Below are 26642 nucleotides of genomic sequence, written 5' to 3'. Positions count from 1 at the left end.
ACCACCAATCTTACACATCAAAGTCTGTTTACACGTCTTGGGGAGGATGGCTCTACATGTGAAACAGTTGTGGCTCCAGAAGGAGCTGCTCAAAACTTTGAGTAAGAGAGAAGAGAGCTACCAGACCTCTTTAGCCCGCTCCTCATCTTTGCGTTAAACTAACCGCTAATGGCTTAATTAGCAACTACTAGCATGACGCACCTGACTCTTCAACCCAGCTGTAAATGGTCGAGTTACAAAGTGGGTATTGCATCAAATATTTTCTTAACAAGGATGTTTAGCATAAAAAGACAATAATACTGGTCTTCCTGAATCATTTAGAGTCTTTTTCTAGCTGTCAGTAGGCTAGCTGATCTGTCAGTGTTACAGGAGAGCCATGCTAACCCAGTGGTGAACTCTTTTCAACCATTTATACCTTGGCCTCTGACTCTGACTTTGATTGTTGCTATAAGCTAAGTCCTGAATAATTTATGTTATAAAGACATTTTTAAGATTTCTAACATAAACGTTTGACTTCAAATGAGGTGATCTTTTGTCTACAGACATGAGACGACAGACGTAACTGTTGTCTTTTAGATGTAGGCTACATCCTTTCAGCTCAACAGAACGTTAAAGTTTCCCCCTCCAGGTCTCTGTATTGAAACCCGTGAGATCACCTGGAGCGTGTCATACTGTCAGTTATATTGGGTTAAATTACGTAAGATCAAATGTTAGTACAGGGTTAGGTAACACCGATTACCCTCTTTATAACTTCTGCAAAAGAATTGATCAGATTTATGGCGCATTCTGGGAACAGTTTCATGTGTTAGATAATATTTACAGCCGTCACGTAGGCTTAGTCAACTGAATAACATGTTTATCAGCGGTGTGTCATAATATCAAAGATCACTGTGATTCGTGAATCATGAGTGAGAAAGTATCTTAGACCATCTTAGATTTTAATGCTTTTCCCATTAAGATCCTGACATGGAGCTCCAGACAACTTTGGCTCTTGGATCCAAGGACTTCTTATTTCTGTCTCGCACCAATGCAGCAGCTGTTTGTGGCAGAACTTCTAATGACTGCTGCTGTTGTAAAGAGGCACCTGACAGTCCATTAGTGCAGCCGTCTTTAGCTAAAAGCTGAAAGATTTTAACTTTTAGCGCTGAGTGTTTTCAGAGTGTAAGAAATGTTTTTGCTCAGAGGAGCAACAGGAGCCACATCAGTATTTATTTACCGTTAAAAAGTGCAAGATGAAGGAGTCAGTGGTCTGAATACGATCACATAATGCTTTACCCTTTCTTTTGCAGATCATGCTATAATATGCATGGAGGCCTGCTGACTCCTCATATTTTCTTGCAGTTGCAGCAATCAGGCCAAAAGTTTAAGGCATTACTTTATATCTTTAGAGACACTCACACAGTAAAAACACAAAATGTCGACTAGATTTGCCTTTGGCTTTAAAGCAAAGCACATGATGTTATAAAAAATAAAATAAAATAATACAAGGGGACATGAGGAAGACAGCTCACAGAGTTCAGCCACCGTTAGAATAAATGTAAGTCAGTGGGATGTAATAATAAACTGTTGGGTACAAAGTGCGAGAATAACAATTTTTTACAGACAAAGTGCTGATATAAAAAATAAATCAAATCTAGTCCACAAGTCCAATGTGACTTCTCAAATGTTTGCGCATTACCGACGTGCGGCCATGATAAGCAAGGTCAGCTTTTAAAATCTTGCAGGCGATCCTTTTCTTCGCAGCGTTGAGGCTGTAATGCCCCCAGAAGTTTTAGGATGCTACGGTGTTGCATGGTGCACCCACCATTTTTCTGTTTTGTTCACGCGTCACTGTTTTCTCTCAGCAGAGATAGTGGATGCGAGATGGCTCACCCCTCAGCAAACTCAGATCTGTAAAACAATGTTATGTCCGCACAAGGCATAAAAAGCATGCTTGATGACATAACCGTTTAATTATCGACAATTAAATTAATTGGCAACTAATTTTGACGATCTTTGTTGACAATGTTGACTAATCATTGCTCCCTTATAATCAATATCTAGTTGTAGTTGTTTGTTTAGTAAGATGACAGAGAATATAATCGGATATCAACTTGTAAAGTAACTGAACATTTCATCTGTAAAGTGATGTGTCAGAGAAACTATGTGATATAAATGTCTTTGTGCTCTAGTTAAACTGTTGTATTTGTGGGATAAGTGATGCATTTATAAGAGGACATTACAGTAAATAAACTACATTACGCTGAAAACACAAAATAAATACGTGACTCTGATAACTCATTTACTGTAAGTGGTGTGTTTGTGTCAGAGCTCGTGGCACACTTACAGCACAATGACTACAGTTACTGAGAAACACAGTTCAGCATGACATCATGACCCAGTGACCTCGTAAACCAGGTCTTAGAGCCTACCCACATAAACTCTAACTACATGAACTACATACAAAGGTTAGACTGTGCTCTCTGGGCTTTGATCAGTATGCCTAAACAGGAGGAAAAGGTGCTATATGAAACTTTCAGAAAATCCTCATTCCTAGTGACACTGTCGGCCGTTGAGTGAACTGCAGTCAACCTTTTTGTACTAGCTCAAACATAAATACACTGCATGACTCCGACGTTGTGCTTCGCAACCAAACAGCAAATTACGCCGGCGAACCAGCAAATCATCACAAGCTTTAGCGAACATTAGCCAGGCGGGGCAGGGCGGCTGGAGAGAGCTGGGATGAAGCACTTGAGCTGTGAGAGAAAAAACGCTGCATGTGGGTTTTGTTTCTATGACAACAATAAGTTGTTGGTCTGTTTTGATCCCCAAAAGCAATCGAGGTTTCCATGATTGGCATGCCCTGCCGATGTGGACTCTAGTTTTCCCCCCTGACGTCAATCACAGTCCTGTTGAGGGCTTCACTCGATAACACTTATTTTTGTTTTTATTCTTGCGTTCTCTTTGTGTTGGTGTTGTTGTGGGTGCCGGTCTTTTGTTGCTATTATGCATCTCCATTTCACAGCGTGCGTTGTCTCGTGTTGCACACTGTTGACTGTAGTGGCGGAGAATGAGCTCTCGGCAGAGGTACTCACGAGCGCGCAGATACGTCACATCCTGAGAGCTTTACATAGAAGCCCACAGGCTGTTAGAGGCAGTGGAGGAAGTTGGGGAAGGTCTCAGTTTATCAGTTCCTCTACTATCCCTTCACACATTGGCAATAAAAAATGACATTTGATTGATGAATTCATGTCAAATCTTACATAAAGCCCCTTTAATGTTTTCAGTGTGTGTTCAGAGCAGAGTTAGCTTCAGGACATGACTAGCCTAGCTTAGCGCTAAAACCGGCAGGGGGTCTACTGTAAGCCACTGTTAATCAAAATTGAAAAACACACTCTTTAATCGGTCTGAATTACACATTATTATTCTTAACTTGAGTCATTAAGCATGTCTTATTGCTTTTTAATGATCGTCAGGGTGATAACTTGTACACAGCATGCTCTCCTCCTATCACCTCATGTGTCTGAATTAAACGTACGAGCTGTTCCACAGGCCTGCTGCTTTTGACAAAGCTTATCACAGGGAAGGGATATTGTTGAGGTTTCTTTCTGTCAGTGTATAAAGACTAACAACACTTTGTTGAAGATTTTCAGTGTCATGCCTCCGTTCATTCACTCACCTCGTCTACCTCATAAACAACTCACACAGGATTCAACGACCTGCAACGCTGCTACAAACTGTCTGTCATGATTCACTGCAAGGTGACTTCCTCTACTCTTTTTATTCTGGCGCACTCCACAGCGTACGTCCTGACTACATCACAGTCATCCATCACAAACACAAGATAAGGCTTTGTTACAATCATTTTGAAAGGTGAGTCTCCATGAAATCAAAGTGCACTGGGCAGAGACTCACATCATGAGATGTAGGCTTAGCAGCAGCTGATCGTATCACTTTATAAGACCTTCACATCTAAAAAAAACCCCACAGTAAACTACTTTATAGTGAAGTTAATCCGCTGATAGAAGTCTCAACTCCACTTTTCTGTACGCAGTCAGTCAATGACAGAGCACAGAGCAGCGAGCTACAGTAGCTGCCTGGGAACACAGCCCAGCAGAGGCTGAGAGGACGAAGGGCCAATGTGAATTAGATAGAGAGAGATGGAGATAAAGTGATGGATAACTAGAGGCAGAATGACACAGTGCATAAAACAGAGGACGTGCAGCAGGAGGGAGGGACACGCTGCAGGGGGCAGCAGAGGGAGGGGACAGAGAGATCCACGACTTTAACTTTAGAGATGAAACTGAAAGAAGGAAACAACATTATATATTTATATTAGTATCTGTGTTGCTTTTGCTTCTCTTTTTTAAATTTTTATTTCTTGTAAAGGCCTCTAATAATACTTGTTCAGAAGGATACAGCATACAAATCTTTCCCAAAAGGAATCAAGCGATGACAAGTGAGATATGAGATGTGATTCACATCTGCTAAAAAGCCCCTCAAACTCATCCTCGCCACCCTCGTCTGTATCTGCATCATACTTATATGTATGTATATCTATGATGTTACCATGATGGCAAAACAAACGTTCAAAGAAAGTTTTAAAATTCATCATAGATATAAAGTTGGTACACTAACAGTGAGAGAAAAAGGTTCAATTCTTCCAATACTGTCCTGTCACAGAGGACACTTTCAGAATAAGAGTCTCCTTTGATGCTAAAACCACTCTGCTTGGAGTATTGATGCCAGCAGTGTTACAGATATGTGAGGAGCAATTGGTGACCAGTGAGAGTCAAGTAGAAAACATGTGCCCTCTGCTGTTCAACACGCAGAGTTTATCACAGATCATGGAAACTTTGACCTGTAAGTATTGATTACTTTGAATGCTTCTTGTTTGAATCCTAACCTTTGGTGGGTCAATATAAGCTCCAGTTAATGTGTGGGATCAACCTTAATGTGTTCCTGTATTGTAAGTTGGATCATTTTATCTTTCTACTTTAATATCTGACAAAAGCAGACACATAATGACTAAACATGGCGGTCACAATAAGAGTCAGATCTGAATATAGACCGTGACCTTTAGGCCATGTCTGATTTCTCAATGCACGTGGGCTGAGGACACGTGCAAAAAGAAGTTTTGACCTAAAAAACACAGTCACTCAATATGTCACATGTTGTGAAAGAACTGAAAAAACAAACAAAGAAAAAGTCGGCCGTGATTTGTTCTGCACAGCGAGTCTTTATGCGGTCTTTTGTTTTGAAGGAGAGCAAAAGGCCAGAGCAGTTAGTTTGTGCTCCTGCTGCTCCGAGCCGCCGGCCTCCGAGGTTACAACAAGCTAAACAGCAGTTAGAACATAAAGAGCAGCGCAGGCACTAATTGTAGAACATCAGTAAAGAGAAATCCTGTGAGCACAAAGCTCGTTCGCTGAACACAGAAAAACAATGCTGAGCAGCTGCACGCTGAATCACACACGGCTTACTCTCTGGATTTTCTTTTGTATTAGAAGGAGAATGTTTAAGTGAACGATCACACATCACATCCTGGCTTCATTCGGTTAATAAGATGTACATGGCTGCAGCAGCAGGTGTCTGTGATTCATCACAGGTTGAACAATAGCTGCCTGAGAATTGTAGATTATACGTTGGAGACTTGGCGCTGCGTTTACATGCAATCAACTCAAGTAACAAAGTTCAAGTATCCAGGGTAAAAAAACATGCTTTTTCATGTCCTAGATTCTTGGCCATGTATGTACATAACTAATTCTTTATGTTTTTTACATTCGCAAGACAAAGCTCAGACAAAGACCCTTTCAAAATAAAGTTGGATAGTGTGTAAGTGGATTTAGTTTCTCCAGGTTGCATGTAAAGCCCCTTTCACACTTGCACTGCACTCCTAAACGTTCCAGACATTGCAGGAGGAGTGAACATAAACGTTTGAATCCATTCACCCCGACTTTAAACAGACTTCTTCTTGCAAGCACCCTTATAAAAAAGTGTGCACATAGACGGGGTAAGCTGATGTGTGAAGGCAGCAGGTCTTGAACATTCCCTGCGAGTGAGTCGGCAGGTGATGACGTTCACGCTGAGCGTAATCTACATACTCTTCACTGCTCGCCTCAGTTTCCAGTTATGTTTTCTACTCTTACATTCGTACTGTGGAGTCATCCTTGCACATGTAGTGATAATAGCCCCGACACAGTCACCATTACGGAAGACAGCACCTCCTCCTGCACGCTCTACTCAGCACCTGTATGTCCTGAAATTGTCTGGAAAATATCAGGAGTTCACGTGTGAAAGGGGCTTAAATGTGTTCTCCATTAACCTGCAAAAACCTAATGTTCTCTCAGTAACCTGGTTTCTCGTGTGCGCCTAAACACACCAAATGACGGCCAGAAAAAATACTGAAAAGTGAACAAGTAATGGAACTAAATAAATAGAGTGCGTAGCGTTTGAGAACATCACTCTTATCCTGCTCAGTGGCAGGAAGAAGAGGACGACCTGTTTGTGAATGTGAGTGTTCATTAGAAAACGGCTGGAACAGAGCAAGCCTCATCTTTCTGTTATAAAACAGGATAAAAGACGAGCTTTCATGGACGTAAACCAAAGCAAAGACGTCACTGTCTCTGCTCAGGATTCCTGAGCGCTAAGGCAAACCCTTTCACCTGACTGAACTCGTGACATCATGCTCTTATGATGTGCAAACAGGAAACATAAAAGAAGTGTGTCATGGAAACGGTGCAGCTTGTCTACAACAGCGACAGATGGATACAATTCAGACAGACTCTGGTTCCTCTTCATGTGTAACAAGAACAAAAAACAGCCTGTGAGTGTTGTTTACTCTCAGAGGCGACAGGTAGCTCCGACTGAACTCTGATAGTAGTACAACATCACAGTGACAAAACTGAAAACACACATCCAAATCACCGTTCGCTTCACCGGATGGGAGAGAGACAGAGAGAGAGTGAGTGGGCCGAGCGACCTTTAAATAGAACTGAATCTATGAGCGCACAAAGGCGAGCAGCCTGTCGGTAGATTGGAAATGTCAGCAGGCCAAATTGAAGTGTTGATTAGAGGACGGATGTACAGCTTCCTGAACAAAGAGACAAGGAGAGCGAGATTGGGAGGATTATATTTCTCTCATTCATGACAGAGATGCAGCGTGATTGGATCGCACCGCTAATGATACTGGACCTGTGTGTGTGTGTGTGTGTGTGTGTGTGTGTGTGTGTGTGTGTGTGTGTGTGAGAGTCAGATTTAATGAATGAAAACAATGACCTTCTGAATCAGTGGTCACGAAGTGCTTTGGTTTAAAACTCTCTTGTTTTTTGGTTCTTTTTAGTTGATTTATTCAACAATGAAACAGATCAAATAGCGCCATGTTTTCTTCATTGCATGTCAAACAGGTAAAGGTAACAAACACACACACGCACACACACACACGCGCGCTGACACACATACAAGAAAACAACACCAATGTGTGCACACAGATGCGCATTCAAACACAACACCAACTTTAAACACCAAAGATTGTATAAAAAGATGGACGACATGACAGCTCCCTAAAAGAGAAGCCAAACATCTCTATCGCCCCCTGCTGACTGGCTGCAGTATAGGTCATAAAGCCCGCCTCCTCCATGTTAACAGATGGGACATGAGTCAAACTATAAAATCAAACTACACGTCAAATACATGTTTCTCAAACATGGTTTCTGTCATTATAGTTAGTTCTTATCATGCTGATTTGTGTCCAAGTGTTAATTTTTCTGACAAGTTTATCTTTAATTAGTTATTTGATGCTGTAAAAAGGATGATTGACAGCTCTGTTGACAAATACGGCTCTTGCAGCCGATCTGTTCCTGATTAGCAGAGTAGAGGAGGAACGGCGAGAGGAGACGTAACTAAAACAATCACTACAGTCATTGAAGTTTCCATATCTGTGAACGTTAACTAAGCGCCCGTCACAGGGGGTATTTAACTTCAGTTTCGTACAATGAGAGCAGATGGAGATGTGTCTTTCATCTATACCGTCATTATTAAACGCACACAGAGTAAGACTTTGGACTGTCTTTCAACCACACACACACACACACACACACACACACACACACACACACACACACACACACAAAGCCACAAATAAGAATTTGAACTTTTTTTCTGTCTTTTGTTGGTTCCTTTTCCATTTTCTTTTCATTTTAATCTCATTATAACTTGACACTTAGGCGATACTGTCACCATTCATGCCAATAAAGTTAATTGAATTGAACAGTCTGCACCCTCTCCTACCTTTATAAGAACCCTCATTCAAAGATGACACTTCTGTCTGGCTCAGTCCTTCTCTAGTCTGTGTCAGCGTTTAACATGGGATTTATGGGTTGGTAAAAAAAGGGACTGTCTCGCTTTCAGAACTGATTTCAGCTCCTGGGCTTTCCTTCCCTGCATAAATATCTTTGAATTTCTGCTGCCTGCGAGGCAAAAGTGATGCATCAAAGGCTTTTATTGTTGTTTAAAGTTTATTTTGGGATGTTAATTGGATTCAAATGAGTCTCCCACAGACGGACCTGCTCCTAAACATCACACAGCAGTAAAGTTTTATACAGTAAAAGCAATATCTTTCCACTAATACTCATGTCTGCATAGATTCTCCTCCTCCGAGTCTTACACATGCACACAGTGGGAGGAAGACGAGGGGATGAGGATTGGTCCTGACAGGAAAAAGGGGTAAATTGGGAGATAATCAGGTGTGAAATCGCTCTGGTTTCTTTTGCAGTAATTCAGTCAGAGTCTCACTGCACACAGCCATTTCTATTTTACACTAAACTAATAGTACTGATCTCGGCAGGCTGCTAACACACACACTGGCAGCACAGTTGGGCACCGTGTAAACTGGTCAGCTCCCACAGGTACGTGAGTCCTCCCAGAGACGCACCAGCAAGCAGAATTTTATGCTTTTTTACTCCCACTGTGGAGTTTGAGTCTATTTTAACACCTCCATCCTTCCCCCTCGAGCTTATTCCCTCAGTCATTGTCTGTCCATCTGCTCAACCCTCCGTCTCCATCCTTCTCTGTCTCTCTGTCTCTCTAAGTATCTTAACGTGAGCTACGATAGGTAAAGATTAAGACGGCAGATGAAAATTAAGCTAATGTAAACTAAATAAAGCAATGTAGAAACACTTTCCCCTGTGGGTGTGTTTCTGAACTTTTCTTTTTGTCCTTCAGCAATCCAAATTCTGTGTATAAATATTCACATGACAGGTGGTAACTAAGCCAGCGGGCCTGCCACTGTCTACTTGTTTGCTGGCAGCCCGGCAGAAAGCAAACAGCAGATTTGGTTTTGCGCGCGGACTCCTCAGAGAGTTTGAGTTTGCATAGAGAGACAAACAATAACACACAAAGAACATCTAATGAGCTCTGCTGCTGCAAAGATATTTGAGTTTTGTTGAATTTGAAATGTTTTATAGACTGTTTCTATTGTTGCATATTGACAGACTAAAAAGCAGCAAGTATTACAGGTAACACAAACTGCTGCACACATCACACACCACGCAGACTTATTCCAGTTACTATTAGTAATGGGGATGCACTGCATGAGTAACAGTGATCTTTAAAGGACTCACAACATGTTGTTGTTGGTTGAATGCAGCTCATGATCTCACAGAGGTAAAGGAGCAAAAAAATAGACGTAATCAACGTGTTGTCTTTGTGTTTTACAAAAGCTTCCAGGATTTAATATCTGTGAGCCACTTAAGTGAAGGTTGCCATAGCGACAGCTTTAACTGTACATCACTATCATAACAGTATCACTGGTTTCCCGGTCAGGTAAGACATGAAAACAGGTTAATGTGGAACACTTCAACACGTCGTTCTGGTTTCAAAAGTGTTTTGTTGAAACTGTTTTTAAATGTTTGTCATTAATTGTGTTGAACATGATTGACGTCAGCACTCGTGTTAGCGCTCATTAGTGAGAGCAGGGGCACTAGGGCTCCAGCCTCAAGGTGCTCGTTAAAGCAGGAAGTGATCAATAAACACTCTTTAATGTGTTTGAATCAATGAGCGGGACACATGAAACAATAGAAGAATTCAAGCAGTGATGTTTAACACACAAATAATTGTGATAAACGGCCGGACTCCTGTAGTAACTCTAAATCTATAAGCAAGTGTGCTTAGTTAATCCAACACTGGGATCAATCAAGGATTGTCAGAAACTATCAAGAAAACCAACTGGAGTTAATCTGGTTGCACAAGTATAAAAACAGTCCGTGCACAAGGCCCGTTTAGTCTGGAGTTTAGCTTAGCTGCAGTTTGGAAATCAGTCTACTGTTTTGGACATAAAGGTGTCGAGCTCGGACAGTTGTCTACATTTTTTCAGAAACTTCTGAACAACACAACATCAAAACTTGTTGTTGTTACTGTTCTTCAGGTGGATAATTGTATCATCAGCCATACTAGCACTGTGGTTCCACTGTATAATAGTGTCAGTTTGTCGGCCCATGACTTTTGTCCACACTGGAATGTTTTTAACATTTTTTTATGTGCTATAAAATTTGGTAAACAGTCATGATCCAGAGAGGATGAGTTCTTCTAACAGTAAAATGACTCCAAGATAAACACCTGCTGGTCTCCTGAACTTTCATTTAGCACCATCCTCTGGCCAAATGTATAACTGCTTCTACTTTAAAGGTTTATAATCAAATACCTGCTAAAACTGGGACATTCCCATCAGCCTCAGCAGTACTCACTGTTTCGTGCTTGTTAGCAAATGCTAGCATGCTAACATTTACCACAATTTCCCAGTATGGGATCAATTTGGAACATCCATCCATCCATCTATTAATTCATACATTAATCCATCCATCCGTCCACCCATCCATTTATCCGTCCATTTATCCATCCATCATCCATCCATCATCCATCCATCCATCCATCATCCATCCATAACTAAGACGGAGAACATGGTGAAGATTATACAGGTTAAACTGTCATCAAAATGTTTGTTATTATACATGTTAGCATGTGGCGTTAGCATGTGGCGTTAGCATTAGCTCAGCGATTAGCTGTTGAAACCTCTCAGAGCTGCTAGCATAGCCGCTATATCTTGATGTGAAGGTTCCATCATATCAAAATAACTTCAATCACATGTTAATGATGATCAGTACTCGTCGCTGTACAGATTGCACGCTGCAGCTAAGTGTTTGATGATGTGTCTCAAACATGAATTCATGTTCGAGCACTCTAACCTTCGCTGCAGCCTCTCATTAGTGCCCGGTTTCCCCTCTGCCTCCCTCTGTCTCTGAGCTTCCTTTCATTCCTCCATCACTTATCAGTTCATTTGATCCACACAGAACCGACGCTTGTCACTTGACACGACTTTCAATTTGCCCCTCGCTCACTCTTTACACCTCTCGTCGTCTTCATCTCTAATGTCTCCTTTCTTTCTTTGTCTTTTATCATCCTGTCCCTGTCACTCTTCATTCCAGCCGCCACACTTTGATCTGTGATCATTCGCATGTCTCACATTCTCTCCATTCTAGCCTCTTTCCACCCGTCCTTTTTTCAAACCTTCTTTTTTTCTGTTTGTCTTTCTTCTCTCTCATGTCACAGTTCTCCCGCTTCTACTCTTGTCCTTCACTGTCTTGTGTTAGTGTCCCATGTTTTTCTTTGCCTCCTTTCCCCCCTCTCATCTCTTCATCTCGGCTGTTAAATATTTGATTAAGAGTGCACTGACATGACACCGCTGTTCCCTGCTGCAGCCGGGGGTGTTTAGATCTCAAAGCAGAGGATGAAGAGAGAAACATGGGCCACTTTCAGACATCTTTCTTTTTTTTGCAGTTGCAAAACAGCCAATCAGACATTTTTGTGAGTGTATGTCAAGAAGGGCGAGGTAACAGAACGCTACTGCAAAGACAGAAGCATCTTTTCAACAAGGACATTTAATTAGGAGAGAATATTGGTCAATGCAGCTTCCACTCATAAGCTATCAAGTGACTGCGTAGGCACTGTAAAATAGCCTCTATAAAGATTAGCGCAATTAGCATCTGTAATGTGCTTTATAGTGCATGTGTAGACAAAAGCTGCTGTCTGCATAAAGCTGAAACATTGGCAGGAGTTTGCATTTTAAATGATCAATTAAACCCGAACTAGACAGCATCAAATGTGTGTACTGAAGGCCTTCAAAGCCAGGGCTGGGTAGTATTTCTTTGTCTGTCTGTACAATGCGTGGGCCCCGCATGAGAAGCTGCTGATGGCCTGTCTAAATGTGGAGGAGCTAACACTTCAGGCAGAGCAAGAAAGAGAGACAGCATGCACATGTGACAGTAAAGAAGGAGAGGGAGACAAATCAGGGAGGCATCAAAAGCAGCAAACACACCATTCCGCCTGCAGCTAGCAGCTAAAGCACTAACCCACTGACCCACATATCTCACAGACAGCAGTTGGTGTGAAACTCTGAGAGCTAGCGTGCTAACAACCAGCCTGCCACTAGAAAGCCAAGCCACTGTGTCGAGCAGGAAGTTTGTGATTCAAAGAGTGCTTAAAAACGTGTGATGGAAGAAAGTGAAGCTTTAGAGGTAAAGGATCAGTTCATCCAAAAACTGCTTCTAACTCTCAATAAGTTCTTTAAGCAGCACTAATTAAACATGTTCCACTTTAATTGCAACAGACCCAGAGAGTACTTATTTCAGATCATTTCAGATCCATTGTCTATACTGCTTATCCTGTTCAGGGTCAAAGGGGGGCTGGAGCCTATCCCAGCTGTCATTTGGCGAGAGGCGGGGTTACACCTGGACTGATCGCCAGTCAATCACAGGGCTGACACACAGAGTCAGACAACCTTTCACGCTCACATTCACACCTACGGGCTATTTAGAGTCACCAATGAACCTAACCAGCATGTCTTTGGACTGTGGGAGGAAGCCAGAGTACCCAGAAGCAACCCACGCATTGCAGTGCAGCCCCTTCTGCAAAGATCATTGAATCAAATGGACTCTGTTCAACAGATTCTTAAGGTGACTGCAATCTGCCCAGACAACGCCTCAACACCTCACCTCAACATTATAAAGTTGGCAGTTGCTGGTTGCATTCTTTAGAATGTTCCAGAAACCAACTGCCAGCTCCACACGGCCCAGACACCAGCTGACAGGACGGACTGTCCTAACTTTCCCATCATTGGTCCGACTTTCAACGACTTCCACGACATGTGAAACTTGAAATAACTCCATCCGATAAACACAGACAGCCGGTGCACACTGACCCGACAGTTGGTGTTGGTCGGAGTTGGTCGCCGTTTGTCTGGGCAGTGTGCAGCCACCTTTAGACAGAGCAGAGCAGCCCTAAGGTGTAACAATAATGTTTTGACAGCAAGTAACCAGAACATATCTATCTATATGACCTAACTGTGCGGGCTTGCAGGGTGCTTTGGCCAACTCGGGTTAGCTCCTGTTCATGCAGCAGCTTCCAGTTAGGTCTGTAGTGTATGAGCTCATGTGATACACAGTGAATGGTAGCAAAGAGGGAGGGAGGTCAGAGTGTCAGGATGGCTTAAAAAAAGAAGTGGGTCACTTCTGGTGGACAGATCGGCTGGAATGTGACGCCTGAATGAGCCTGTGATTGTGATTTGAACTATGAAGCATGAATTAATCCCTGCCGACAAAAAGTGTGTTGGTGTTTGTGTCTACACTTTTCTTTCAGCAGAGCTGGTCGTCTAAAGCTGCTTTTTGTGCGTTTGTCATTTCTCACACAGTGTGGTTAAAATAGACAGAGCGGTGGTGTAGAGACGTGGGTGTGTTGTAATGCAACTTCTTTGAAAAGATTTTTTCATCTCGAGTCATTTCAGGAAGCCGATCAGCTGAGTGTCACTGGCTCGCTCGCATCATCCCACACAACTGCAGGGCTCTGCTCGCTCTCTGATTTCTCCTGATAAAACTTCAGCATGGTTTGTCTTCCTGGTTTTACTTTCTTCTTTCTCATTTTCTCCCTCATATTTTATACTTCTCTCTCTCCATCTTTCCAACCCAACTTCCCCGTTTCCACTGTTTTCTCCTCTCTGTGCCTCCCTAACACGTAATGATCTGTCATCCGGTCAGCTCAACTGTCTGAGGTGGAAACTGCTTTGGTGAATCATATCACAGCTGTTGCATAAATAACCTTTAATGTCATCGCACTGACTTCAGCTTTCCTCCCAGAAAAGAAAGATTATGTAACCCCTCTACCAAAGCTAAACCAGATAACAGTCATATGTGCCGAAATGTTCCCTCCTAGGGTTCAGAAAAGGTCTAAAATTACAGCCTGGGTGGTCTGTGTGATAGCTGATAAGGAAGGCGACATTAAAGTGCTTGATTTTGCCTTTGAGTTTCGTGTGATGTCTGCCTGGGTGAGAAGAGAAGAGAGGAAGAAAGAGAGAAAAAGAGGAAGGGGCACATATGAGGTCTGAAGCTAAAGACAGCTCCTATTGTTGTGAATCAAAGCGCTGCTAATTGGTACAATTATAGAGACAGGAGGAGAGGGAATACAAAGCCGTGTGTGTGTGAAAGAGAGAAAGCACACTAACATTTGACAGAAGGAGACGAGAGCGTGCTTCAAGGTAGCAAAGTGAATTAGGTACACGTGTTTTTGTAATTTAGAAACAATTATGTGATATATACACATCTGGCAGCAGGGATATGTTCACGTCTGCATCGAAAAGGAGACAGTCTTTGAAGTCGGAGCGCTGGAAGGATGAATAATTTACATCACATTTACAGGATAATGCAGTTAAAGCCTGGCTCAGCATTTCTTCTGTTACACACCCTTATCTGACCCTTATCTTAAAAACGACCAATAGTCTGGGGTGCTGTTGGTTATCTGTCTCTGTGCTTTTACTGCAGGAATGGGAGCAATGATGTAAGGTGGAGCGCAGCGATGAGCAACGGCTCGGGCTGCAGCGAGGCCTGAGCCGGAGTGATGAGAAAAACAAACAGTTTGTGGCGAGGAGAGACGCCGCCTCTATAAATCTCTTTTTAATACCCTGCAGTCATGTTGTTTCCCATCACTACAATCATTCACAAACAATCCAATAGTCGCTCCTCATGGGACGGCCTGTTAGATTAAGTCATTACAGAGCTACCCAGAGGATTTTTCATGACCAGACACACACTCATAAACACACCGAGCAGATTCATACGTCACGTCTTATTGAGGTTTAAACTCACACACACACACACACACGTATCTCACGAATGATGCACAAAGCAATTAATCAAAGAAGAAAGCAACAAAAGACAGCGATGCTAGAACACAATGTCTGTTGTCTTTCTGACCACATACTGCTGGTTTCCACTCCCAGGCAGACAGCAGTCATGACTTCATCCTCACCATCCGAGTCATCGTCAGGGCAGACAAGCCGATTCAACTCAAAGCTGATACTGAAGGCGCCGCTACACCGGCTGTAATCACACCCTGTTTGTAACCTCTGCAACAAAGAGAGCAGCACCCGCAGGGCTGCTTGCTTCACCTCCAAATTAAATCCTGAGATATCACGCTCATCACAGTCTTTAAGATTCAGAGCCGTGACTGCAGCGCTAATAACCCAAAAGGAACTCTGAGTTATGAGTGTGATTATTGTTTTTCATTTGGTGCTCCGAGTGGATTTCCCCTACCTGTGGACCAACACTTAGCTAACCCTCGTCTCGTCTGTCTGCTTGGCGCAAACACAAACACAGGCACTCACACATGATTTCATTCAATTTGTTTGTGACTTTTAGAATGCATAGTTACATCATAACGTACCTTTTAAATTCTGTTTCTATTAAGAGTCAAAGTATTGAGGCTTGGTCACGTCTGTGTTTTAAATTACACAACTGTGCACATTTCCCGGCCAATTTTACACTGTTGAATGACAGCAAGTGCTTTCAGGGGAGCTTAGACCCGGGCAGTCAAAGACCAAGGCAGCTAGCTTATTATCTGTCTTTCACCATGTAGTTTTAGTTAATCATTCTTCATTAATACATAAACTACTTTAAAGAAAAGGATTTAGGATGGGACTCAAAAGTAGAAACAGCCCTACATCTTTTGAATAAACTGTGAGAACTATTTGAGCTCTTAACAATCAAGCTAACATGGTTAGCTCAGAGAAGTATAATTCTTTATTTTTTGTGAAGTTTTAAACAATCCCATGAAAGAAATTATAGGTGAGATTTAAGGCTTAGTACAAAAGAAAAAAGAAAGAACCTTTGGGAGCTGTTGTAATTTTCTAGCACTGTGTTGTGTTCCTAGCTTGCTATCTTGGTAGCAGTTAGCTCACCTGCTACAATAGTTCACCTATCGCTGTGAGAGACTATGTTACCAACCTATAAAAGGCAAATATTTTGATATATTTTGCTCATTGAAATTTTATACAACTCCAACAACAAAATACTGGGGAGAGTTAACGACTGAGTACACAGAAAACAGAAAACAAATCAATGTCAGTCATCTAGCGCTAGCATGTTCCCGGCTTGCTAGCAGGCAAGCAGTTAGCTCACCAGCTAAACAATCCTCTAAACATAAGATTAAGATTATTGTTTTTATATTAAGAAAAAAGAAACACCTCTAATAGCTCCTGTTTATTTTGTAGCAACAGCATGTTAACAGCTTGTAATCAAGCTAGCAGATAGCTAACAACTGTGGTTCAGTGATTGTTGAGTTACTTCACCCCCAACCCTTATGAAGCAAACATTTTGATTAATTTTGCTCATTGAAATTTTATACAATCCTAAGAACATAATACTGGGGAGAGTTGATGACTGAGTACACAGAAAACAGAAAACAAATCAATGTCAGTTTTCAAGCACTAGCATGTTCCCAGCTTGCTAGCAGGCAAGCAGTTAGCTCACCAGCTAAACAATCCTCTACACATAATGCACGTTCAGATTATTGTCTGAATACAAAGAAAAAAGAAACAATCCCTGAGAGCTCTTGTGTATTTTGTAGCACCAGCTTGTAATCATGCTAGCTGATGGCTAACCGGCTGTGGTTCACCAATTGCTGAGTCACTACATCCCCATACCTATATGAACCAAATATTTTGATTAATTTTGCTATGCCACTCTCTGGTTTGTCCGGACCTTTTTTATTTTCCTTTGTTTTGTTTTTTAATTACTTCTTGCTGTCTCTAGTCTGTCTGTTGTATACACATATTCCTGCTATAGGCCTTTTACCTCCCTCTCCCTCTTTCCTATTCCGAACGACACACCTATCGGGATGAGCCTTTCAACCTTCACTCTCCTCCCTGCATTAAGCTGTGCACATTTTCTACAGTCAAACTTCATTTCACAGCATGACGTCTGTGCGCTTGTAGAAGCGAGGGCTTTGAACAGACTCAATATTCTCCATATTCTCCAAGGTGGCCCATCACACAGACGGACTCACCGTGAAATCCAGCAGATAGCTCCATGAATGGAAAAGGGCTGAGGAAAGGTGCTTTCAACAGCCAAAGTATGTACTTTGAACTAAGCCCGAGTGCTGGAGATTACCAGACATCACACAAACAGTCAGGCAGGACTTAAACAGGAGGTTAAGAAATTCAAAGCTTAACGTTCAGCCAAGTGCTTTGTGATTTATTCTGATTCATATTCTAGTTGACCACACCAAAACATCCAATTTGAAGCCAGGATGAGGCGCATGACCTCTTTTTAAGGATAAAAAACAGGCTCTTGAAGTTGCTGTGCCCCTTGAGAGCAGAAAAAATCCAAGAAAAATGAGAAGAATTTCAGTTGATTAGTCAGAAAAAAACTGATGTAACAAACCACAGATAGAGATAGGTTTCCTTTCAGCTCTCAGCCACGCAACAGACAAAAACACACCCTGTTGTGACATCAAATAAGACCCATGGGGTTGTGCGTAGGGAGGGGGTGGCTAGAGTCAGATCATACGCATGTTTTCATAACACACTTTCACTTCCTGGAAGGTGTGTGTCCGTGTGTGTGTGTGTGTGTGTAAGTGTTCACGGTGTGTGTCTAAGAGCTCTTCTAACAGGCAGTTCAAAGAGTCACTGTTTAGACTGCGAGGAGGAGAGAGAGCCCGACTCTACTCTCATATAACACACACACAGACAGACAGAGGGAGTCAAACAGAAGGCAGAGTCTCCTGTGAACAAAACAGATTCATACCTAAACCAGAGCTGTCATCCAATGCTCATCCTCCCCTCATAGCAAGGAAAACACAGCTGTTTAACACAGACCCAACAACCTTTGGGTGAATTCCAGGAACAGAAACAATCAGGGACAATTTAGTGCAGGACGACCCCTTGCAGCCATATAGCAACCCAAAAATAAAATCACTGGAACAGCCAAAAATTGCAATAATATGGTGCTGATACAGGTTGTAATACTGCATATGAGAAAAATGATCTGTAAATGCTTCCTCGGGGACTTTAAACTGCTCTGGAGAAATGAGTCTCCAACAGGGACGAGAGAAAATTAACTTCACATCCACAAGGTCAGCTCCTGTAGCTCTATTAAAATGTACTTAACTCAAAACAAGAGGTCGGCCATAACCAGAGACGTGACCCTCTTCTTTCCCTTTCCCAAGGATGAACATGTCTGCAAACATCCATCATTAATACTTAAATGTTAAATCGAAAACTAATTCCTACGTCCGCCTCAGCAGAGGCGCCAAATTAACAAGGACAAATAAACTAGTTCTTATCTTTGCTGTTCAGCTTGAGAGGAAGAAATGGCCCAGCGAAGATTTCTATGAAAACGTGATTACACACTAAAGATGATGACACATGATGAGCAGTGAAACTACGGCCTCCTTGAAGTGGGGGCTGTCCTTGAATATTGCGGAACATGTGGATTTTTCTGTCTTGCCGTTATTGCCAAACGAACTTTCACCGAGTGTGTGTGCGTCAGATGTCCGACCTCAGAGTTCACACAAGTTACAGAACAAAGAGAAAGTCTTAACACGCCCAAAGCTACTACTGTTGATGATACAAGCAGCCATCTAACATCAGCTTGGACTTGTAAGCATTGAGCAATCGACCATGCTCATAATGTGTCGTTAGTGTAGAATATGGTACTTACGATCTAGGCCGTTGATGTACTTCATGGATATCTCACAATGTCCCCACACGGCGCTGACGATGGGATACAGCTTCTTTCCTTTCAGTCCTCTAAAAGCGACTCCTAGATACTGTCCGTCCACCATGAAGCTCAGCGTCCCCTCGTCCATGTCCAGAATCACCAGCAGAGAGTCCGGCAGGGTGAACGACTCCTCCGGCTCCAGGAAACACGGGTACGAGGGCAGCGCGCTGTGCGCCCTGTTCTTACTGTCGTGGTAGAGCCTGTTGCGTCCCAGATCCCAGCCCCAGGACTCACAGTCCGACCCCACCAGCGCCGTGTACCCTACAGAATGTAAAGGCGCCTCTGAGGTGGCGACTCCGACCACGGCGTGCGTGCCCCGCTGCCGGGAGGGCCAGTGGATCCTCCAAACATGGAGGCCTCGTGTGTATCCGACCCGACCCCGGATGCAGTCCGTGCTCTGAGCTACCGGGTGGCGGTGAAATGTCATTTTATCTTCCTCTTTGATAAAGATGTTGAGCGAGCGGTCGTCAGGGTTCCACGCGTGTCGGAGCTGGGTCTCCGATCCGGCACACGGCATGTCCAGAAGGAGGTCCAACCGAGGAGGTTTGGAGAAATCAGGGTCCCTCAGTTCTGGGTGCTGCCGCCGGTGAGCTAAGGGCCGGTAGGACGGGGAGCCGCCGCTTTCCCCGCGACTGTCGACCGATTTAATGCCGCTGGAGATCTTCTGTCCCATGGCTGCGATGGGAGGGTGAGGGGAGGAAAGGGGGAGGTGAGGAAGGTGTTTGTGCAGGTGGGTGCTGCTTGACGTTACCTCATCAATGCGGTGGAGCTGAGGTGAGAGTCCCTAACTGGAGAGTGGTGGAGGGTGATGAAGGTGGAGGTGATGAAAGAAAGACGTGTGCGCTCTGGTTTCATGCCACAAATGTCTTCAGTTAGACCGAGCTGCTGCAGATCCTGTTGAGAGACGAGAGAAAATGTAGATATCAGCAACTTATCCTTCATCACGACAAATTCTTTAAGCAGTTTTTTAAGCCTTTAAAGTCATTGAGGTTTCCCTCATTTGCAATGAGACAATTAAATCAACCAACAAAAGACGAGACCCGAGTGACTGAAAGCATTTTTTGTAGAGCGAATGTGGCTGGGTCTGGTGGTCCAGGTCAGCATGGATGTTGTGTAGGGTGGCTTGTGGTCTAGGGCCAGGGTTCTCAAACTATTTGTAACAATTATATTGTAATAAAATATATATTTTTTATCCAAGTACCTCCTGAACAGGGCAAAAAATACTTGGTGTAAAAAATATAAAGAGGTTAATTACACCTTCAGTGTCTGTTTTACTAAGCAGCAACTTTGTGACTGAAATCCTCTTCATGAGGTGGGCGGGCTTCAAACAATTGCTGACTGCTTTTCTAGCATCATCACTTTCTGCCGCTTCAGGACCTCTTTATTTTCTCATCCTAAAACAACCTGTTCATGCTTTTTCTAAGCATGTCTTTGGACTGTGGGAGGAAGCCGGAGGGAACCCATGCATGCAAAGGGAGAAGGCCCACTTTGTCTGAACCGGGGTTCGAACTAGGAACCGTGTAGCTGTGAAGCGACAGCGCTAACCACTGCAGCCCTCAAGGGGCTAAGCTTTCAATGAAAATACATTTTCCCCATTTTTAGAACAAGAACAATGTCTGGGGAAGGTTTAAACAAGTATTAAAAAGTATTCTTCCTGATTCTGACGGTATTTTTCACTTCTTTATTTGCATTTTCAGCTGCTGTTGTCTTTTGTTTTGTGTCTGGCTTTAATATCCTACCGGGCTTTGCAGAAACTTAAATAACAAAAAAAACAACCACAAATTTGGACGTGATTGCATTTGTTGTAAGTTTATGGCAGTTAAATACATATATATATAAAACTTACATCTACAGTTTCATCAAACAAACTTTATTTTAAAGTCAACATTTTATTTTCATTAACATCCGAGGCAGTTCTCCCAGGTACCCGGTGGTATACTAGTACCCGGTTTAAGAAACACTAGTCTCCGCTAAAAATGGAACAAAGAGACACAAACAGAGATGATGACTGATGGCTGATGGGAAGTGTCTTGTTTTAAATATTTTGTGCGTCTTTGTTTAGATAAATAAACAGGATGAACGAACACATACACACGCTGGCACACATTTCCTCCTGACTCATCCTGCATCCTCCCAACAAAAGTCACTCGCCAAAACAAAACTTATACATGAATGCACCCGCTCTCATTTAGGCGATGTAAATTTAATGAGCGCTGCAACAATATCAACACGGCAGGGAGAAAACAGGAAGAGTAGGTAATATCAGTTGAAAAAGTGAGCCTGACTTATGCTTACCCTCACACTACTCAAACGTACAATATGTGGTATACAAGGTTACAGCAGCAGGCAGTACGAGCCGCATCATATTGCGGTTTCATTTCTAGGGGGTAATTCCATTTTTATATCATTTAAAGTGTGATGTATTTGTTTCCAGCGTGGGAAGGACAGTTTCAGTTCAGCTTTTATTCAGTTTCAGGTCATTTCAACTCAGATTTTTCTTTATTTTGGGTAAAATGACTCAAACTGACTTAACCACTCGATAAAAAGTCTAATATTGATTGGTAACAGTCATTATTCTTGAACCCCACATAAAGCCGCTACAAACTTCATCATACACACACACACACTCTGTTCTGTGTGGTAAAACTGATGCTGTAATCTCTTCCAGGAATCGCAGCTGCTGCTTCCTGTTCGCAGGAAGAACAGTCAGTCACACCTCGAGCAGACAGGGAAGCGGATGACACTGTGTGTGTCTCATCTCATCTGCTGCCTGTCTTTACATCGGCCGCCACAAACCGCAGAGCACCAATTTATTTTTATGTGAACGCTGAACTGACACTTCTTCTGGTAAGAGCATCTCGCACCTCGAGATAGAGTGATGCACAGGTTATTAATGTGAAGACAGATACAGAGGGTTAAAACTAATGATAATTTAGTGGACATGTGATGTGAAATGTCGGTTAAAGCTTTATTGGTGTATTTCTACCTTGTTAATTGTCCAATCGTTTCATGAAGAGGAAATATTGAGCTGCAAATACACCTAAAAAACTAGTCGATCTAAAAATACACATATTGTTTCTGTTTTTAAAGACGTATTACACAAGCAGAAATATTCCCACCAAGCCCGTCTGCCACCACGGAGTGAGGTCATGGTGTAATTCTGTGTGAAATTTCTATGCCCTCCTCACACACACACACAAACACACAAACACACACACACACACACACACACACACCTCCGTCTCATTTGGCCACTTGCTTTTCCCCTATTCTCTCCGTCTCTCTGTCTGTGAATGAGGTCATGGCAGCTGGCAGCTAATGTTTGCCACCACTCAGTTCACTCCCCAGCATGAGAGGGTTCAATGCTCGGATACACACACACAGACAGCTGTGTGTGTGTGTGTGTGTGTGTATGTGTCATCACGGCTGGCAGGTGGGTGAAGGGTGGACGCTGCTTGGAAGATTCCAGAGTCATCTCTGCCAGACTCCAGCCAAAAAAAACACGATTTAACACTGTACAAACTCTCACTGTGCGTGCGCACGTCTGGCAGAGCGTGTGGATGACAATCTGGCATTACGAGCCGTCATCAAGGAGGCACTTGACCTCTGACCCTGTGTCGTCACGGTCGCCGTTGCGTAGTAACCTCTCAGGAGGCTGGCGGTGGGCCGGCGCAGCGTCTGCTGCTGCGAATAGAGGCAACATGTTTCAGCCATCTGTTGTTTACTCTCCCTCCGTCTCCCTCCGTCTCTCTCTGCTTCTGCAGCCAACTCATTTAGGGAGCGACCACACTCGCCCCCCCGCCCCCCCGTCCCCCTTCATCTGCACTTTTAGATGGGTATGACAGGTACGGAGGGGAGAGCATCACACGGTGCCGCACATACAAAGATGCACTCAAACACAAATGATTTAGGGTAGCAACTTATCCCTACTTTGATTGTTTGGTTAAATTGATGAATCATTTGGCCCACAAAGGGACAGAAAGACATTGAGCTTACTTTTACAAGATATGAACGAAAACAGCAATTCCTCACAAGACGCTCGAACTAGAAGATACAAGATATAAAACACAACAGAGCTTTACAGGGGAGGGATGTCAGGGCAGATATTTGCAGAAATCTGGAAGAGCTACAGTCAGGAAGGATAAGGAGAGAGCTGACAGCAGAGAGAAAGAAAAAGATTAGAATTGAGGAGCATGCAGCTAAAAGGTTGGTGAATTTAAGACAAAAAGTCTGACAGGTTGCATTAAAACGGAAAGTATTCTAAAGTCTTGTCAAAAAAGAGAAAAAGGATGAGAAAAGGCGAGACAGATGGCGTGCAACCTGCTGTGTGGGCTGACTTCTCCTGCTGTACTTCTAACAAGCTCCAGTCACTCAAAAGCATGTGAGGGCGGTGTGTGTGTGTGTGTGTGTGTGTGTGTGTGTGTGTAACATTGTATGACAGGAGGCCACAGTGTGTGTGTGTGTGTCTGCCTCAAACATTTTGAGTTTCATTTAAAGTGTCCAACAAACTCTGACTGGGCAGACGGGCTTTGAAGGCACACACAAACAGGGATATGAAACCTCTCACTCATCCTGCACCTCCCTCAGACCCAGACCTGATTCATCTGCGGGCTTCTCCACAGAAAAACTCTCCAGAGCAGCCGAAGCAGAACGTTAACGTAGAGGAATGACGAACCAAGTGTTCTAGGTGTGTGAAACACAGTAGGATGTACCGTAAGGCTGTGATGACTGTTTGTGTCTGAGTGGGTCAAACGAGGACAATGAGTGACCCACGAGGCCAAACAGGATCACGATAAATAGCTAGACTCTCATTCAGCCTTCCTGTTTCTGTGTTCATGCATTAATGTCCGGGCTGAGAGTGTGCGCTCGTGCGAGTGTGTCCTACATCCTAGATCAGCCGGTCCACCTAATCATGCCGGCCACCTGCAGAGTCTGTGACATCAGCAGAAACAGCTGTTGTCTCGCACTGCTAATGAAACAATGGGATTTGTCAGCGTATAAGATGCAGCCAAGCGGTGATGCATATTTAAAGAGATATACTTTTGGGAAAAAACAAATTCACTCTCTTGCTGGGAGTCAGATGAGAAGATCGATATCGATCGATATATACCTCTCATATCCACGGGTGGGACAATATATCTATAGGGCAATATATCTATATCTCGTCTATTTTCCCATTGCCAGTGAAGTATACTCCTTACAGTCTCTTTTCTGCTGCGCCACCATCTGACGTCACAAACGCGTCTCGAACAGGGTTAGTGAACAATAGTACGCGCAAAGAACTTACATTATACTCTCTGGTAATCAGCATGGAGGCCAGTGAAGATGTGATCTTGATTGTATCTATTACTCATTCAGTCTGGGTCTGAGTCTCTCAAACTTGGCGCCGACAAATTTGGAACGATGATCGAGCGTTGCTTGGACGGAGATTTAAAGCTGAGATGACAAGGAGTCAGGTCAAGGCGCGTCACAGCATCGCGCCAGAAAGGGGGCGGAGACTAACGTGTCGACACAGGTTACAGTGGCTACAGTCCTAAACGCACTGATCGCAGGCTTGACTCCTGGTCTGCTGATCATTTTGTGCATGTCATCCACCCACTCTCTACTCCCCACATTTCCTGTCTATCTTCAGCTGTCCGATAAATAAAGCCACAGTTAACACACGACTTTCCCCGAAGAGCGCTGAGACATCAGGGACATCATCCAGAGAGACAGTCCACCCAATTATTAAACATTTAATGAACCCAGGCTGAAGCTTTAATGTGTCTGTTTCACATGAGAAATTCAGCAGCTTCCTCCTAAAATACTGAGTTTTCTCCCTTTTTGTGAGATAACATCTATGAAACTCAATAAAATATGACAGCCAAATGAAGTACTTGATTCATCTTTGAAAGGTCGATGAGCTCAAATTATTCCAGCTGCTCTAAATTCAGATTTGAGTGTGGATTTAGGAATGTGTGTTAATTTAAAAATTACTACACGACTGATTTTCACACACTCCGACCTTGTTCGAACCTTAGCTTTCACGCTGAATTAAACCGACTTTGCCTCATTCCTGTGACGTCTGAAAAATGAATCACAAAGCGGTCACTCCTTCCACTCCTGGGGGTGGGGGGGACGTTTGGGCACGGCAGCGCACAAAGACAGAGCTGGCACGCAAACACAAACACACAGAGAGGAAAACAGACACTCACATTTATATTGTAACTCTTCATAGCAACAGCTGTACCCACTAGATTAAACAAACTACCATTCTCTCTGCATTGCTCACATTCATTCCTACTGAGGGAAGACCTGTGAAGCCGAGGATGCCAGAGGTAGACATAAACTGTAGCGTCTGGCTGCTAACAGGATGTCAAAATACAGACGGGGACTTTAAACTTATCTTGCATGTGATGAGAAGCAGAGGTGAGCTCATGTAGACAAATCTAAAAAGGAAGGAGATATCTCTGCCCTTTTATCTCTCTTTCTCAGATTTTCCTGCTTCCTCACACATCCCGTCTCTATTCTCACCAACTTTCCCTCCTCTTCTCCATTTTTTCTCTCCTATTTTCTACACTCCATTTGTCTCTGTCCCCGTCTCGCTGTCGTACAGTACCAGTAAATCCACGGAGACGACAGCAGACCTGACACCCTCTCAATTGGTACAAATTATCTCAGGCCTGCCACCGAATGCCCCAGCGTCCACCACGCGGCAATCAATGCGAGCTCAGCACGCAGGAAAAGCAGGCTCTGCAAAACACCCAACACAAGCCAATTCACACACAGCTGCGTACGAGTGCACATGCTCGCTGACAGGAGGACATGGAATTGACTATGCATGTGCTGTGGAAGAAATGACCTTCATCCTCGAGTTTAGTGAAATTTCCCTGATGCATCACTTTTCTGTGTTCCCCACTCCTGTCAGAGAAAAAGGAGTTTTTCTATCCCATTCTGTTATATGTCACAGTCTGAATGTTTTACCAAGTAAATCCAGTCATTGTCTCCCTTTTATCTTCCAGACCCGCCTCCTCAGTCTGCTTCTCTTGAAACCAAAAAAATTCCTCCTAAACGTACCTTCCTCTTTTTCTTAACTACTCAAATTGCATCATTTTTGATCTGGGAAATGAAACTAAATAGTTGCCTAAAAAATAAAACGCAATGTATTTTTACAGATTGATCTATAGAGGATGGATAAACACACACAAACACGCCATTTTCTTCTTCTATGCCTGCTGTGACACCTTAAAATCCATGAAGCCCTAAGGGAAGGCCGTTAGTGCTACAGTGATTGAGCACTCCTTTACGGACACCTACGCTAAGCCTATTCATCTCTCTCACACACATATGGATACGCACGCACACACACTGAAGACCTTGGCGGTGCCATCCATAAAGCTCTGCGGGGTAGCAGTGGATTCAGGTGGCAGATTCACAACCCCAGCAGTAATGAAACTGAATCAAAGTCTTCCTGAATATGATGCACTGCTGCCGCTCGTTTAACAGCCAAACTGCTTGCTCAACAGTGTGATGAAACGCGTCACACCCACACCAGTAACACACATACACACACAGGAAATACACTTC

At 43.3% G+C, this 26642-nt stretch overlaps 1 protein-coding gene across 2 annotated transcripts in view; it reads right to left on the bottom strand.

Annotated features, from left to right (window-relative positions):
* LOC138611684 (SPRY domain-containing SOCS box protein 4-like) overlaps window positions 1-26642 on the bottom strand; it is an 82842-nt gene that overhangs the window by 21351 nt on the left and 34849 nt on the right. For both annotated transcript variants that reach the window (XM_069684871.1, XM_069684869.1), the window contains one exon: window positions 19017-19970. In XM_069684871.1, coding sequence (XP_069540972.1) covers window positions 19017-19749 — 733 coding nt within the window. In that variant the 5' untranslated portion in view covers window positions 19750-19970. The remainder of the gene's footprint in view (window positions 1-19016; window positions 19971-26642) is intronic.

This window comes from Semicossyphus pulcher, unplaced genomic scaffold (genome assembly GCF_022749685.1).
Source record: "Semicossyphus pulcher isolate SPU_LCO1_2020_fin unplaced genomic scaffold, fSemPul1.0.p SCAF_7, whole genome shotgun sequence".
Taxonomy (NCBI): domain Eukaryota; kingdom Metazoa; phylum Chordata; class Actinopteri; order Labriformes; family Labridae; genus Semicossyphus; species Semicossyphus pulcher.
Note: the sequence above shows the minus strand (reverse complement) of the source record. Positions and strands in the feature narration are given on the sequence as shown.